Raw genomic sequence first — 17819 nt, forward strand, 5'->3', positions numbered from 1 at the left:
CGCATTATGATACGGAGAACCTCTTGATTGCTTCAATTGTCTCACAGTATAAAACAGGCTCTTGGGGCAAAGACAGAAGAAAATTTCCTTTCTTGTCTTGAGGGTTACTAAAAAAATTCCAAATGCCATGAATGGCTACAATAAGCTGTACAATTTAGTGAGATCTGAACAATGGCTCTTTATTGGTGAATGGATTGTTTGTGTGTAGTTAAGATTTACTAAATTTGAATGGAAGAAGGTATGTATTGTTACAGAAAAGTAAAGAATGGACACAATTTTAAGAACTGGCCTCCTGTAGAGCTGTATATCAAAATAATTTTGTGTTGTGCAAGTCTAGTATTTCACTAACAGATCATTGATAAACATATTTTAAGTCCACTAGTATTCCTGAAGTGAAGTATAGGCCGGAAAAGAGCAGAATAATCTGGGAACTGTTTTGAACCTCTGCTTGCTTATATAGGAATCATTACAATAAGATGATGATCACAGAAGTGGCTTGTTGTGAGGAGTGATACGGGGTGAAGGGGAGCTTGGTGGTGTCCTTCTCTACGCTCTGTGACCAAGGTAATTCTCAAGAATTCTATGGGAAATTTGTGTGTAGCAGTGTAGAGGTGAGTTTTAGGTATGCCTTGACAAGGCTACTGTTCTTCCTTTTCCCTTCTTATTTTGCTTTCCAACTTTGTTGTAATCTATCCAATGCTTGTCCTTGTTAGAAGGAGCTTTGCCTGACTTTTTTTCTTAACCTCGTCTGTTGACAGATGGCCTCAAAGGAATTGGATTGTCACAGAGTGCCCTGTTCTGTGTGAGCAGTAAGTCTATATTCCTGTGATGTGGAAGGATTACCATGGGATGTCTCCTACAAAAAATGCGTTTTGCAACTCTTAAAAAATTGGCGTGCTTTCTCCACATACCTGCAAAGCATTGGAGAGAAGTTTCTCTTGGTGGCTGTAGACAAGTGCCCCTCTATTAAAGTGAGAAAGAGTATTTGCAACTCTACGGTACTTCCAGTGTTTCTTCTACTGCTCTGTATATATAACGGAACACTGAGTTCCTTCGTAGTAGTATAATGTCACCTTTCCTTATGTTACTGTGCTAGCATATCTCAACTTTGGCAAGAATTGCTAAGCTCTAAATGAAATGCATTCTTTGTTCTTTTGATGAATGTAATTTGAAAGCATGGCTTCTCTCTAATGACTAGACATGAGACCCACAGCAGCTTTTCCAGTGTATTAATTCTCGGCAGATGGTAATGAAAACTAAACTGTAAACTATGTCCTGGATGTGACTGTATTTTTTTAAAGTTCGATTCTCCCTGCCTTGTGCTATTTGTATTACCAAAGAAAGTGCTGCTTAAACCCCCTAGGTCCCGAGAAAGCAGTTTTGTTAGAAGTACCAGAAATTGAAGAACTACTGAAAATAAATCCATTTTCCTGTCGATATACATAGTGATCATGCTTTGAGACAGTCATCAGCAGTGATGGCCTGACTTTGCATCACCAGTGTGGGCAAAAGTTTCAAAACAGGTTCTACGCTTTATGTTCTATCTGATAGGTGAATAATCCTATGTCAATCCAAGTCATAGAAAATCCAAACCCATAAAGTAACTCTTTGTTGGAAGTGAAACAAAAAAAGAAGTCTAGCTGAGCTCATGTAGTGTTAAAGGAACAAAGCTTTTGGTGTAGTTGATGGTGGAACTCTTTGCAGATGAGAAAGCTGGTCTTTAAGTGTCCTCTGCTGATTATGTAAGTTAATGTGTTAAACTTACTTGTAGCAAGTAGTTTGACAGTCTTACTAATGGGAATAATGGTGTATGTCAAACTTCTTCAGAGACTAGATGTAATGAAACAGATCCAGAATTACTTGCTTTAAACTGAATAATTGGATGTGGTCCTGTCACAGTATTGTAAGACCCCACTTGAGCAACAAGTCAGTCGTCTTTTCATCATAGAAAGTGCCACCTGGCATACAGCTACAGCACAACAGAGTAGTTTAGGATTGAGCACTGGGCAATTTGTCTTCCCTTGCAGCTGAGAGCTGAGTGAGGTATCTGGTTCTAAATACTTATTGGTGACTTTTTTTTGTAAGTTCCTGTTTGTCACTGTATTAGAGAGAGCCTGTAATTCAAGGCCTGCTCATGATGTGTTTGTGAAGAAGTGGTCTCTCACTGCCAAGACAGTACAGCGCGGGAGGGTTATGTTCATGGCTTCTTAGATCATGTGTTAGTATTGCCCTGTTACGAATGGTAGCTCCTTCAGTGGCTTCCTAATTTAAAATAGGTAGAATTTTCCTTTGTAGTTTCATAAATTTCCAGTAAAAGTAACTTAAGCAGAGGGTGTTTTTTTGTGTTATGCCTTTATTGCTTTTTGTTCATAAAAATCTTGGTGGAGAGGGTAGTGTTTGAAAAGTTGTATTTGAGTTGATGCTTCAGAATTAATGTAAAATGTTAAGGATATTCCACTTCAGCAGTGTAAGCACTGATGTGTCTCTGTTAGAATCATAGGATCATTTAGGTTGGAAAAGACCTTTAAGATTATCGAGTCCAACTGTAAATGCTTATGCTTCGGTGCTTTTTATTAACTTCTTACAAAGTGCTAAACTGAATGCTGCTAATGACATCTTTCAAACTTGTATGCCTATCTTTGTCTCTAATGCTACTTAATTCTTTTAGAAATGAGGGTTTATCTTGTAAATTCAAATTAAGACCCAGAGTAGAAGTGAAGCCTGCTGACACAGTGGTCTCAAAAATCTGGTATTGTGGTACAGTTCCTCCATTGTGGAATGAGTTCATGATGGTACTGTTTAGGAGAGCACTTGTGTATATGGATGTGTATGAGTTGCTGATAACATTACATGTTACCAAAAATCCAGTTATGTTATGGAATTAGTCAGAAGTGGAAACAATCTTCAAATACATAAAGTTTTCTTTAGGCTGTCTTTATTGTTTCATTTAGTTATCAGTAAGTGTAAATATGCGTTGCAGTCTTTTCAGTTGCTTTCTGTTTAACATACTTTAACAGATTGGTATTTGACTATGCAGCTTGATAATTTTCTTCCACAGAAAAGGTTGGAAGAACCATAAGAACAGAGAGCAATGGTTGCACTCTGTACTATTGTACAACAGCTTCCTTTCTGAGGTTCTCGGAATTCCATGGTTTTCTCAATTACATAGTCTGTGTGACTAAATTTCAAGTGTTTAAACATTACAACCTCAGTGGTCTGAAAAAAATGTTATCTTCACTTATATATCCAAATAACTTGTCCATGAGTGAAAACTTGGTGTTAATAGCAGTATCAGCATATACAAATGATTTTTCAAGTAGACTAGGTTCCCCCTAGTGTCCTGATACGAATGTTGTAATTCTAAATTGAACTACAGTTCAGTCTTCCTTTCGTGGGAGAGCTTCCTTTTGGAACGGTTGTTCTGTCCTAGTTAGAAAAGGGTGCCTTACCCTTTCTTTGAGCCCCTGTCAATGCACACAGAACTCAGACAACGTAGGTAGCTTTTAGTAGACAGCTGACCTAGTTATAAATATTTTAAAATATCAATTTGTCTCATTATGCTTGAATGATTTTGCTTTATATATATGTTTTTTTTTAAGTAATGCTTCTGCTAGTGTTGATTTTGATAATAAAAAATGAAAACTGATTAAAATTTTACGGACAGAGTTTTTTGAAATCACAGTTTTTGAGGAAGTCTGTAAGAGGTTGCTAAAATCAGATATGAAATTATGGCATTTAAAAAAATTAATTACATCTCAGTCAAAAGCTCTGAAATTGATTTTTAGGATCACCAAAAGCTATATGTCATACTGCCCCAAATACAAAATTGTATTCAAATTTCAATAAAAAGTACCATTGTCTACCAAAGTTGAGTGCTTTACCATCATTCAGATATGATCTCATTTGATTAAGGTTAGCATACACTATAAGCCAGTTTGATTCTGTTTGTTCTGTACATAGGAGATTTTTACAGCATGCTGTTCCGTGACACTTTTCCAGACTGGTTTATCAGCAGTTGATTTTTTTTCTGTAGAGTTAGTTCTGTGAAGAAATGTGAGAATAACAGCAAATAATTTGGTGGCTAGGTTAACTTTTTTGCATGTGCTCTGACTTAAGTAACAGTGGAAAAAAAGGGGTGGATGTGCTTATAATGTGTATGATCTGGTCAAATAAAAACTTTATCATTAGAAACATGGCGAGTTACCTAGGGGACAAGTATATTCAAATTCTTCTTATTTAAATATTTCTTTACAGGTTGCTTTTGGCTGTAGGTGGGAAAGTTGCAATATTACCGCTTTTAACTGCTGTTTCTCATACTCATGTATTTTATACTCCATTTTTCAAATTCTCTCCTGTATCAGTTTGAGGAGGAAAACAGTCTTTTGGAATCATGGAATAGTGAAAGCTTGGTTTGGTAGCTAAAAGCCTTCTAGTGAAGATGATGATCCCCCCAGAAAAACCCAGTTAAACATTTAAAGTTATATGAATGTGTATATCATTAGATACCTGATTGCAGAGATTTGTTTGATATAGTTACACATCCCCAGGGCTGTAAGCTGTAGTTGTTCCTATTTTATATGTCACGGTAAAAGCAAGTGTTGGATTATGTGTAGATGGCTTCTTTACAGATGTGATAGCATCAGAAAGACACATTTATTCTGGAGACTTGGTTTCTAAATTGTTAGAAACATAATGCAATTGTTTTCTTTTTTTGCTTTCTTTGTTTTCCCTTATCTGATGTTTGTAGGAAATTGATTTGGCTACCAGATACAGTTGACACTGTCTAGATCAACTCTTGGATTTTTTTCAGCATTTAAAAATGCCCTCCTAGCTGTGAAATCCCAAATTACAAATGTTAAGATAAAAGTTCTTACAGCCGTCTGGTATAGCATATTTGATTCATATTGCTGGAAGGTCTTTTGCTTAGGCCTCCAGTCTGGATGATACATTTTATGTATTAATGTTTGGTTTACTCTGTGTTTGACTTAGTATTTTAGTTTTCTGTCTTTTAATGGGATCAGTTATGTTTGTAAGGGCGTCTTTAAAGCTATTGAATTTGTATGTTGGGGCTTGATGTGATATACTGAGGCCAGCTTTAGAGTTCCTAGGGTTGGTCACAGTTGCCGTGGTTGCATCTCAGGGAGCATGGGTCTGGCGTAAGCTTACTCTACAGGTTCAAATGTGCCTTAGAAGAGAAAATTATGGCAGTAGAATTTTATTGGTAGACTTTATGCAAGAGTAGATGTTTGTCTGCCTTCCAGAAGTCAATGTGAAAGCCAAAAGCCTGTCTAAATTCCTTGTGTGTGCTCTAATTCCACTTAAATTCAGTCTTCCTTGAGCTTGTGTTTGTGATGCTGGATGACAGTGTACAGATTAAGTTCTGTGATACTGTGGCCTAACTGTGGTTATATTAGGAAGACAGGTAACTTCTGTTGCTTATTCCAAAATAATTACAAATCCCTCTGTATTGTTTGGGTAACCTTTTCCGAGAGCACCCTTTCTAGTAGTTGTTGGCTGATTAGAAGTCCCATGCAAACTCGTATGTTAATGCTCTCTGAAGCAGAGAATTCGAAGTGTTTGTTAAACAAATCAAGAGTATCTTAATTTGCATGCCTGTGTTGGATGCCTTCAACTTTTTTTACTAAATAGCCCCTCAAGTCATAAGTTTTTATGGTAAGAGTCCTACAACAGTAGTTTTTTCTCTTTGAAAGAGAAATGCATGCATCTTTCTTAGAAGTGTTGTGTGGTTATTCACAAAAGGAAAAATTGTAATAAAAGTCCTAAAAAGCGCCCCCCTTTCAGTAGTTGTTCCTGAGACAAAGGATGCAGTAGCTACAAAAGAGGAAGGCTTTCTTTGTGGCTAATTTTTAGATATCTGTCAGATTTCTCCCCTTGCGTTTTGTCAATTGAACTTCCCTGTAAAATATGATGGCACGTATGAATCTGTTGTGTCAGAATCAGCACCTTACTTTGAAACTGACATCTCCCAGAATCTCCTGATCAGACACAGCAAAAACATTACATTTCATAGTACATCACAAAATCAGCTGCCTTCTCTCTTCAAACAGAAACAGAAGGAGCTCAACTGTATAGCTTTAAATGATACTAGTCAAGGCAAATAAGAAAACAGAAGTGGATCGCTCTTTAAATGTCCCTTCAGTGATTCTTCCAAAGGATCTTAGGCTGGCCCCTAGAAGTTTAAATTTCTGACAGTTTTTTTGTCTAGCAACATCTTCCCTTATACAGGTTATTTCAGACTTCTAAGATATTCTGTTGTGCTTTAGAATTGCAGGAGAAAAATGGAAGCAATTTCAGCAAGAAAGTACATGTCTTAAGATATGGCTTCATGCTGAAGCTGAGCTGGACTAATTAGTTGCTGGTCTCTGAAGGGGAGCTATCATTCCCCCTTTGTCCTGTCTCCTTTCCCGTAAGCTGATTCAACTTGTGAAGCTGGCAAAAACCAAACAAAGACTTTAAAACAAAACAAAACAAAACAAAACACCCAGTGAACCAAAACAAAACCTGTCAGCGTTAGTTTTCTGAAATGAATGTTAACTGAGTTTTATGTTTACTCTGTGATCAGGAAAGCATCAGATCTAATGTAAGGCAAAGATATTATAATGTCTAGTCAAAATATTGTGAGAAGAAGGGAAAGTGGCATGAGTGGTATCTCTCCATTTCTCCAAGCTGTTAATTTTACCAAAGCTGAGATGTGTAGCTACGACATTGATGTGTGGCTCCAGTACAGTTCAATTCAGTCTCTGCTAGAGTTGCTCCATGGTCCTGCCCTTCCTCTTCTGGGCTCAGCAGTCTATGCACCACCTGCGCCTCACCAGCAGTGAGTGGCATCAGAGCTGAAGTGGCAAAATATTGCCAGCGTAATTTTATTGCCGGATCGTTTCCCTGATCTGTCATGTTGTTGGTTCAGATGATTGCCAGCACAAGCACAAAAACAGGAACTGCGGCTTTCTTTTACTGTCTGCCTTATTAATAAAATACATGTGGATTGCTAGAACTTATTTTTTTTGGTAGCTGTGAATTTACCATGGTAGAGCCTTGCTAATACACGTAACTATTTGATATTCAGCATGTAACAGTGGTTAACAGTCTGACTGGTATTCATGACAAATGTAGATTTCAGATGTCCTGAAGTTATTCAGCATTAACTTGGGGAGATGTGATTTGTGGAATGTATTTTGTCTTAAAATAATCTGCAGAAAACACCACCTGAATCCTGTATGTTACACCACTTGGAAAGTTAAAAATGTATGATGAAATTCTGCCCTTGTTCAAATTGCAGTGGTCCTGAACAGGCCTGGAGTTTTTTTAAGAAGAAATGTTGTGGGCCAGCAGGGTGGTGATACCTCCTGCTGTATCAGTCGTGCTCCTGATGTTGGAAAGGTTGTTACCTTTGCGTTACAGTGTACATAGAATTGAAGAATGGTAGGGGTTGGAAGGGACCTCCAGAGATCATCTCCAACCCCCCTGCTTGAGCAGGCACACCTAGAGCAGGGGCACAGGAACGCATCCAGGTGGGTTTTGAATGTCTCCAGGGAAGGAGACTCCACAACCTCCCTGGGCAGCCTGTGCCACTGCTCTGGCACCCTCACAGGAAAGAAGTTTTTCCTCATGTTTAGGTGGAACTTCCTGTGTTCCAACTTGTGCCCATTGCCCCTTGTTCTGTCGTTGGGTACCACTGAAAACTCAGCACTGTTTGCTGAGCTTTGATTTTGTAGGTAGTAATTTTTGTTCACTGTAAGTGTAAACAGGTTGTCAGTAAATTATTACACAGATACTTGATTTGACTGAGGTGCAATTATATGAATAAAGGAGAATTTGAGACAGGAAAAGCTGAAGGTGAAGAGTTGAGCCTTGAGTTCATGTGAGTTGGTGAGATTCATGATCTCTCTCCTTTCTATGAAGAGAAAAACATGGGTGAATAATGATTCAAAAATTACAGCACTCATTGAAAGAATAAATTTTTAATTTATTAACTGCTGATCTTTGGTGTTCTTGTCAAGGAACTGTTCTGTGTGGCTGTAAGCTTGGTTTGGTTGTATTTGGAGAGTCTGTCCTAACTGTATAATTGGATTATTTGACTCTTCTCCCCTTCCCTCCCCCTTTTTTCCTCCTGAGGATCAGCTGTCAGGGAAAGGCTTTTGTGTGCCTGTGCTTCAAATAATGTCAGTACAAACTAGGTAAAATTATCTGCCCCATATTATGCTGCTTCATATCTGGACTCATCAGCTGTTTACTTCTGTGCCATCTATTTTTCTAGGAGATGAATATTTAATATTTGTACAAGAGATTGTAGAGCATTTAAACATATGGCCTTGGTTATGTGGCCTTAGTAGCGTTGAAACAGCCTGGTTTATAGTTTTGGTGAACTTGCACAGTGATCTAAGGCTTCTTTAGGATAAAGAAAAAATTAGAATATCTCTCAAAAATGCTGCCAAAAAGCCTGGAGGTGAATTTAGGTAAAAGCAAGCGATGAGAGATCTGTTGTAGCTGTAAAGTGAGCAGCTTTGAATTTAGAAAGCGTTCTCATTTTTCTGTGCAGGAGCCCCCACTCCAAAAAATACCCACCCAAACAACCCACCCCCAAAACCCCCCCAAAATCAAATCAACCAACCCCCCTCCCCCAGCCTAGCTCAGTGCCATTTGCATGGTGACCACATGCCCATACATGTTGAAGTGAAATTCTTGGTAGTTCTCTGTTTGAACATGGCAAATTCTTTCCATCTGTCTCTACTGAGGGATATTTTTGAGTCCAGAAATAATTAAAGTACCACATACATCTTTTTTGTTTTTCTGCTTCATCAATGTATCCAACTCAGGACTGCAGGGTGATTAATTAAGTAGTTTATACAGTAGAGTACATAGTAATCTCGCTGTTGGTGATGGTTCAGATGACAAATTTCACTGGTATCCTCTCTAGAGCATAAGTATGCAGCTCTCAGAATGATGTGTAATTGTGTAATGTCAGGAGGGCTCGAACGAGCGATCTGCCCCATGCTTGCTCTCAGCATCCCTGTGGCTTGTGACAGCTGTCCTGCAATGTGCTGAGAAACCCGAGTCCAGTACTGGGGTGACACACCAGAGACTATCTGCACAGAATACATCTCTTCCTCCTCCCTGCCCCATGGTTTTTTTTTTCTTTTCTTTTTTTGGAAACACTCGGTTCGATGTGTACGTGCCGATACAAACTAACTGAAGCAAGCTGAAGCATGCTATGGAGATGTACCTCTTGGGAACTAGCTGTTACATGGAAATCCTATTCTGAAATGCAGGCAGTCAAACTCTCAGTTCTTATGGATAGTTTTATTTCATTAAGTGCTGAGCCACTGCCTATGAAGGTTTCCGTGTTTCCCTTGCTTGAGGGAATAACATCTCCTTAGAGGAAAAGCTTATATTTAATTTATGAGTAATAGAATACTCATAGGAAGCTGTTGTTCTTAATATGAGTTAGTAGATTCCCATTTAGTTTTGTTCAGCTTCTTACTGTCTGTAGTGGTTTTTGACATACTAACTTTAGACAGTTTGTGTCATACAACTTGCTCCTGCATCATCTTATTTCCCTATCACCTTACCTCTCCTGACTCCCCTGTGACCTGCCCCTGCAATCCAAAATAAAGTCTCATTTAGAAGTACTGTCTTACTGTCTCATGGGTAGGTATTTCTTGTTTTTTATATTCTTTTCTAAAGAGAGGTACTTTGAGTTTTGTAGATGGTATCCGTTCAGATAGATGAAGAAATGTGGCAGTGAACTGGGTTGGTTTTTTTGGCCTGCAATGTTAGAAAATATTGTTGTGTTCGTTTTGTATATTTGTTCATATAAGGAGGGGTTGAGTTTGGATTATGGATGGAACTCTTTAACACTTCACCCCTCAAAACAGGGCTTTAAAGTGTCAATAGAAACCTCATAACAGATCTACCAATTTACAGGTGTGTCAGTGTGTCAGTATGGCCTCTTCGCAAGCAAATGAGCACTCAGTTTCCTTGTGTTCCTACCTGGCTGGGTCTGATAGCTTGTGGTAAATCCTGCTGAGAGCACAGTCCTGTCCACCACAGTTACTTTAAATAAAACCATGCTTTTGTGTCCTGCCATCTCAGAATGGCAGATTAAGCACAACTCTGCCTGCTAGAGACTCTGCAGACCCAGCAATAAGGCAGTTTACTGCCACTTCATGATAGGCTGGAATCATAATTGCGCTCTCATTTTAAGAGCAAGATTTAGGGGATAGGAAATAAGAGGTTATGGCTGTAGTAATACATGCGGCTTGCTGATGTGTTAATGCTAGTGTTGCTCTAAGGTGTGATGGGAATATTTATACAGATTGATCCAGAAACTAGTCATAACAAGTGACATGAAAATTATGCTTCTAATCCATTGTAAACGTTTCTGCATTCCACCCCCTGGTTAACGGAGGTTTTGGAATTAGTTCAGTTTAGTACCTTTTGAGGGACTGCTTACAATGAAATCATGGACTATATGTTGCTTATGAAAAGTTTTGCTAAGAGCTCAGATGAAATCTTTGTTTTCTGTCTGGAGAATAGATACATATTTTTTGGACCTGTCTTTAAAAAAAAAAAAAAGAAAGCCTTTGTAGCCAGAGATAAACTCAAATAAGTGGAACTTGAAGGGGTATAGAAGTGAAAATTAAGGAGGAAAGATTGATGGACAAAACGTATGTTTCATGGTAGCTACCTATGTTTCTTTTTCTTAAAACGAACAAACAAAACCAACACAAGCCCTCATGCACTTCATAAAGATTCTTTTGCAGCATCAAGCATATGGTCGAAACATTGCTGCAGCACAGATAGTTTTGCTCTGAGTTCTCAGTGTTGTCACTGAACATGTTCAAGGATCTGATAATTTTGAATGTATTTGCCTACAGTTTATTTTAGAATACTTCTGTAGTTCAGCATGTTGAGACAGTTGCAGTTTGAAGTTGCTGTGTTGTTCTTCCATCTAATGAGAAGCTTTCCCCTGGTTTTTATTCTTAGCTAAGAACAGGCGTTTATCTACAAGGTATTTTGGTATGGGACTTAAAAGACAAAAACTTCCATATGTTAGAAAAAACCTTGTTTATATATTAGAATGTTGGATTTTTCAGCTTGGCTCTGCATGTACATGTTCTTGGCTTTTTTTTTTTTTAAATTAATGAAGCTTTTGTGTGGGTTTTATTTTCTTCTTGTGTTCCAAGACTGAGTATTAATTAGAAATTGGTTGACTACAGACCAGAAAAAGATTTCAATAAAGTGCTTCAGGGAGGTTTTTTTTTAAGTTCCAAACAAAGAAAGTATTCTTTCCAAAACTTATATAAAAAAAAAAAACAACAAAACAAATCAAAGGTGAGATTCTCAGATGCCCCCTCCCCCTCCCATTCTTCCCCAAAGGAATAGGCAGCCTCTTCCCACCTGCCCCACCCTCCAACCTAAACACAAACCAACTTCTGTACTTTTAGAAATGGAAGTTCTTCCAGTACAGATTTATGCTAAAGACGACTGCATTAAAGTGTGGGAGATCCACCAGGACACAATTCAGGATAGGTATTTCAGTATTCATCTGAGTAGCTGAAGAACTGTATGAACCTGTATGTGCTCCGCATTGGGTAAAGAATAGGTTTCCTTTAGGATGCTCAGTTGAGAAGAGGTCACTAAGAGTTAGGGTATGTGATATTTTTGTTCAACTTTTCGTTCTTGCTATATGAATGATTTAGTTTACGGTCATTTACATATAGCACCAGAGAGGCCTTTAGCAGCTTGGAAGCAGAAAGATTCACACACATGTTAGAGTGGACATCTATTTACAGAGTGGAAACAAACTACTTTTAAACTCTCTTGTCAGCACTATCTGAGAATACTTTTATTAGTCTATGGTTAGAGAATTTTCTGGACTGAGAAAGGCAGTGAGGGGAACTGAATGTGGTCTTCTGATTTCTCAACTACTAGGTGATAAATGCCATCTTCACAGTTGCACAGTATGTTTCTTTGGCTGGTGATATTTGCCCCACGTTTGTGAACAGTATGTTATTTGTTTTGTCTAAGTTGTTGGTTGGGTTGGCACCAGTCCAGCTTCATTACTAGAGTTCTTGTCATCCAAGAAGTAGGAATGAAAGAAAAAAGAACAACGAAGGCAGTGTCACGTCATGAAGGTTAAATTATGGATAATGCCTTAAAGAGCCAGTTTTTCTATGCATTACATGATGGGACAAGGAGATTAAGGTACGTTAGTGATGAAGAGAGGAAGAGTGAAATGAAGCTCTGAGTTTGATCTGCTAGAGTGGAGGTTGCATTTTTTCTAAGGTTGTCTTAAGCAAGGAAAAAGTGTAGCTACTCATACCTGAAACAGAGAGCTGTCCTCTGGAAGGACACATGAAATTAATTGCAGCTAACAGGATAGCTGTTTTACCTCTTCAACAGGGGGAAAAAAAAAACCTGAGGACTTTTAGTAAGCCCTGATTGCTGAACAAGAATATATTGCTTATGATTGCTTCTGTCAAAGAAACCCCTGCCTTGGAGTGAGTATTCAGTGAAAAGTCGATAATACAGCTATAAACACACTTAGCAGATGTTTGACTTCTGGACTGTTCTGTTCTGGGACCTGAGGTTCAGATGTGCTTTCATTTTGTAGTGCTAATAAAGTCTTGTATCAGAGCAAAAATATAACCTTGGAGCTCTTCTTAGCTGCTGTTGATGCAGAAAATATTAAGTCTTGAACTCTGATTCAGTTCCTTTTTTGGTATTCTGTGAGCTGGAATTGAAGGCATGCCGTCTCATCCATTCTGCTCTTGTGCGACCCTGTGGTAGCTGTAATCGGTGGCCTGGGAGATGAGAGACTGGCGAGGTAGTGATTGGCTGTGGGGCTGGGGAGCAATTTCCCGGAGTACATCTGTGTCAAGCAGAGTGAGCTAAAGCAGTCATGTACGCGCAGTCTCTGATCTCTTGGGAGGTTTGTTACAGGGTCTCGTACAAGGGCATTCTCCATTTCTGCACATCGGCATGGAAGAAGCTCATCCAGGGAAGCAAATGCAACCTGTATGTAAATAGCTGCTGTATAACTTGATAACGGTTTGAATGTGCTTTGATGCAAGTGATATTTAGCAACTGTGTCTCAGAATGGTGTGCTACCTTAGGCTCAGTAGCTGTGGAAATTTTTGAAAGCTCTAGTGGTAGAAATAATACTTGAAGTAGAGATTTCTGTGTTAGGGAAGATATTTTTTTGTGTAGCTAGAATTGTTTAAACATAGTAACTGGCTTAATCCAGAAATAAAATATGCTGTTAAATACATGAGAGTATACTACCAGATTTTGAGAGTGGTTGAGTGTTGTGGTTTGTTTGTTTGTTTGGTTTTTTTTGGTGTTTTTTATTTTTTTTTTTTTAAATTTTGCATTATTTTGAATCAGCGTTTCTTAATTTGAAGGTTGTCAGCTGTCGCTTTGAGTAAGTCTGTGCAAGTATAGCAGGGAAGTTTCTGGTAAAGAATCTTGAAATAGCCTATTGATTGTTCCTTTTACCCCCCACCCCTTCCACCCCCCCGAAAAAAAGAATGAACTTAATGAGCTCTGTAACTGAAGTAAAATGTTCATGGAGGTAGTGTGTTTTTTCAGACTTAAGTGGCATAGCCACAAAACTCTGTTCGTGGGGATTTCTACAATGAAGCGGTGAACTCTAATATTAGTATTACAAGCTATTGCTTAGCTCTTGTATGGGTAGTCTTTATCACTGCCATTTAACTGCAGTGCAGTGTGTAATAGGGATTACTACTTTAGAGTTCCCTGGAAACTAAAATCTATCGGATGAAATTTTCCTAGGCTGTAAAGCTTTGAAGACCCCTGAATTGTTTTTTATAAATTTTTTAAGATGACCACTAAATTTTCTGTTCCTTTTGTGAGCATAAGTAGTAAGGGTTTCATTTAGATATGTTAAAATGTATCGGATTGCAGTGGTCTTGTTTGGTAGGGTCTCTGTACTACAGTGACTGATCTCTGATTTTTTTATATTGTGGTGCTGCCTTCAGCTCTGGACACAGAACTCTACCGGGCACGCATATGCCTAGAAGTCTAGGCAAAGATCTGAGATGGCCAATTACAAAGGTTCTTCTACTTTGCATACTATAGTCACAGAACTGTTCAATTTTGAACGAAGCAGTGCAATGTATAAACTATACTTCATTACAGTGTTATGCCTTATAATTTAGAGAAACTTCATTTTGGCTATTGGGAAACTTTTTTTTTCTTTAACTGTAATTTTAGAAATTGAATGGAGCTATGATTTTTTGAATGAAACTTAGTGCTGTGACACAGTGATAAAATGCAACTTCGTAAAACAACTACTATAATGTTAGATATGCAACCTGATATCTTGTGTTGGATTGGTGACATTATTTGCTAACTTCACTGGTGGTAAATTTTCTGGCTTGCAGAACACTTGGGTTGAATTCATAAGGGCTTCTGATTTTAACTGAATATTCTCTTGCATTTTAGTAATTCCTTAATATTAAACAAGGCATCCCATGCGTTCATTCAAACCCATTCATTTATTTATTTATTTTTTTTATTTATTTATCTATTTATTTATTTATCTATCTATTTATTTATCTATCTATTTATCTATCTATCTATTTATTTACCTATCTATTTATTTATTTATTTATTTATTTATTTATTTATTTTACAAATTGCTGCAGTGTGCTATAGGTTATGGCCAGTCACTGCTGTGACTGTGCTCTTGTCAGCGTTTATGCTTCTTTTTCCTTTCTGACTTTCCCTCTGAATTTAATTTTGTGTTCTGATTAACACAAACACTGTGTTTACTGCCCAGTGACTACTGTCTGAGTTGTCTGGAACGTGGCTTGTCTTGCAGATTGTGGTGCTCAGTATGCCAGTGGGGAGAGTAATGCCTGCTATAGAACCACTGAAATGAAATTATTTGTAAACATTGAATGTTCAACTGTGCAGGAAGCAAAACATTAACATGTTCAGAACTGCGTTTTTCCCAAAAGTGTGGTGTGGGTCTTTTTGTTGGTGTGTGGGTGGATTTTAGGATTATTTCCCCCCCCCCCCCCCCCTTTTTTTTTTTTTAAAATATTAGCACACATACATTTCTTTCTTGACTGTCCTCCGCGTACAGTTTTGGAAAAGTAAAAGTAAAATGCAACCTCTGGAGAGCCTTATTGAAGTCTAATGTCTGTTGGACATACTTGTCCAAACCAAGGGCTTGTATTACTCCTGTTTTTTCTAAGTCTTCTAGAAGCAGATTGGTCAGATGTATTTAGTAGGGTAAGCTGAGCAGTTAATTAGAGGATTAGTAGGCTAGAAAAACTTCTTTAAGTATTCCTAACCTCTTTCGTTATAGCTGTGGCCTTACTGAAATCTAAAAGTCAAACCTTCCTGTGGGGCTCTGATTATTGTTTTGATTAGGAGGGATCTTCATTTACGTATGAGTTGTGTAAAGTAGTAATTGTATAACCACAGATAAAATTCACAAAAAAAGGCGAGGGAGGGGTGACACCAAAACCCTTGAGCTGTAGTGGAAGTCTTTTGTGTAGTGCTTGAGGAATGCCTACTGCTATGATAGTAGAAAGAAAAAAAAAACCAAACAGCAACTTGGGAAAACAGCTGTTCCTGTGCAAATGAGACCATAGCAAATATGACTAAGGGGGTACCCGTCAATGTGGTATGCTTGCTATTTTAAAACTGACAAGTGTTCTGTTTGTGAATTATTATTAATTTTACTCTCATCCATATATATTTAGAGGGGTCAGACAGGGTCCGTTTATATTTGGGGCATTTTCCCTTGGTTGTTAGGTTTATGTGCTTGATTTAGAACTGTTAGTGTTTCATCACTGTGGCAACTTCTGAAGATACAGTATTGCTGTGTAGACCGATATTGTGCCCAAAGAACTTACTTCAAATGCTTTTATAGGGCCACTTGTGCAATTCAGCTAAAGACTGTTTATTAGGCTGAATAATACCTTCACTTACCACTATTTGGAAAGAGCTTTGATTTTTTCATATGCTGGCTGTCCTTCAAGGAGGCAGCAACTGGAGATGCCTGCCCTCCTGCGCACCATAGGCTCATCTTACCTCTGGTTTAAATGCAGGATCAATCTGACAGAGAAGTAAAACAATATATTTAGAACTTACCAAGTGCTGCTGTTAGTCGCTCCTGCAGGTGAACCATGTCAAAAAGCCCTTCCTAATTTACTCAGTTTCAACTAAGGCTACTCAATGCTCTGTATCGGTTGCAGTGGGACAGCTATGGTGTAGACCTGGTGCTGATGATGGCTAGAGGTAGAATGATTGTCATTGAACTCTGCATACAGTAGTCACAGATGGCATTAAAAAATATACTAATTTCCTGGTTTCTTTTCTTATCACTCCCAGGTTTGCTGTTATGGGTAGAATTACAGTCCTACAAAATTAGGAGATAACACTGGTCTTGTCTGATTCCTCCCCCACCCTCCCCTGAAGTATTAGTGCTTATTAGCCTGCAGTTCTGGCAGACTGGATAGATGAGAAGAGGCTGTGTATGTGCCTTTTGTAAATCAGATGTATTTTATTTCCTGACTACGTGGACTGTTATGTGTGTTTAGAATAGAAATGCTGGCTTCTGAAACAAACCACTTAGGAAATGCTGCTGTAGAAATGAATCATGGGTTATCCTACTGGTTCTTAATTACTCTGAACAACGTATTTCAGTAGCTTTGTGACAAAAGGTCAGTTTTAAAATACTTTATGTATGTACATACACATATCTGGAAAACAATGGCAAAGTCAGGTTTTGTAGTTCCTCTTTAGTTATCCTTGAGATGCGTGGTCAAAATGAAGGTTTTAATTTTTCTCCAGCTAAACTTTTATTTTTCAAGCAGAGCAATATTGGTAATTTTTCTTTATTTAATTTTACTTTTTTGTTACTGAAGCCTTGGTGGCTATCATATCTGTCTTCTGACAGATATCCGGATCTGACAGTGTGAGGGCTGACGATACAACAAAAATACTTTGACAGTTGCTTCCTGGGTCTAGGTCAAGCCACCATTCTGAATTCTGTTTGCACTGATTTGTAAGTTCATTGGGAAGTTGCTGTAGGCCTCTACTGTTGTATCCCCTTGGAGGCAGCATGTTGGGTTGGATGGATGGTTTGATCCAGCTTAACTGCTCCTGTATACTGATGCTGAAAGAATGAAGAGCGAAGTACAAAGAGCAAAATGCACTCTGCGAAAATTGTCATTTGATCTTAGTATATATATCTACAGTAGCATGCTGTATAGGTTTACCAGTTGGATCTGTAAGCAGTGTGTGCTCGTGTTTTGAGAGGAACGGTTTGTTGGTGCCCCATTCCAGCCTAAGAGCTAAATCCCATCTGCCAGATCTAGCCTCTCTACAAAGCAGAGATGTATCATCCATGGGTTCTTGTGGGAAGGAGGGGCTAAGTTAACTGCCTTCTGTTCAAGCTAGAGAGGATCGGATATAATTACAGTCATAGAGCAATATTTATGTTCACTGTGATGGTGCAGGCAGTTGCAGTAAACTAATATCAAAATCAGAAGTTTTAAACTCTTGGCCAGGGACAGATGTATAAGGGAAAAAACTAGATACGAACACACTTTGTCCCTGTCGTCCTGTGTCCCCCCCCTCGGTATTTTTTGTTCTTGTTGTTTGGTGTGGGTTTTTTTGTGTGGTGGTTTTTTTGTAAGCGCCTGCATCTCCATGAATAAATGCTGCAGTGAAAGTTCTTTGTAGCATGGAAGTGGTAATGTAACTTTTTTTTTTTTGGGGGGTAGGGGTGGGAGGTGGTGGTGACGTTTTTTGGT

At 38.4% G+C, this 17819-nt stretch overlaps 1 protein-coding gene across 4 annotated transcripts in view; it reads left to right on the plus strand.

Moving 5' to 3' along the window:
• SLC4A7 (solute carrier family 4 member 7) overlaps window positions 1-17819 on the plus strand; it is a 95322-nt gene that overhangs the window by 14030 nt on the left and 63473 nt on the right. The window contains exon 1 of one of the 4 annotated variants that reach the window (XM_009506119.2): window positions 12932-13041. The exons of 2 other annotated variants lie outside the window; for them this stretch is intronic. In XM_009506119.2, coding sequence (XP_009504414.1) covers window positions 13006-13041 — 36 coding nt within the window. In that variant the 5' untranslated portion in view covers window positions 12932-13005. Of the gene's footprint in view, window positions 1-12931; window positions 13042-17819 lie in introns of those variants that run through there. One more of the 4 variants, XM_064444240.1, reaches the window with a different exon arrangement.

The sequence above is a fragment of the Phalacrocorax carbo genome, chromosome 2, assembly GCF_963921805.1.
Source record: "Phalacrocorax carbo chromosome 2, bPhaCar2.1, whole genome shotgun sequence".
Lineage (NCBI taxonomy): Eukaryota > Metazoa > Chordata > Aves > Suliformes > Phalacrocoracidae > Phalacrocorax > Phalacrocorax carbo.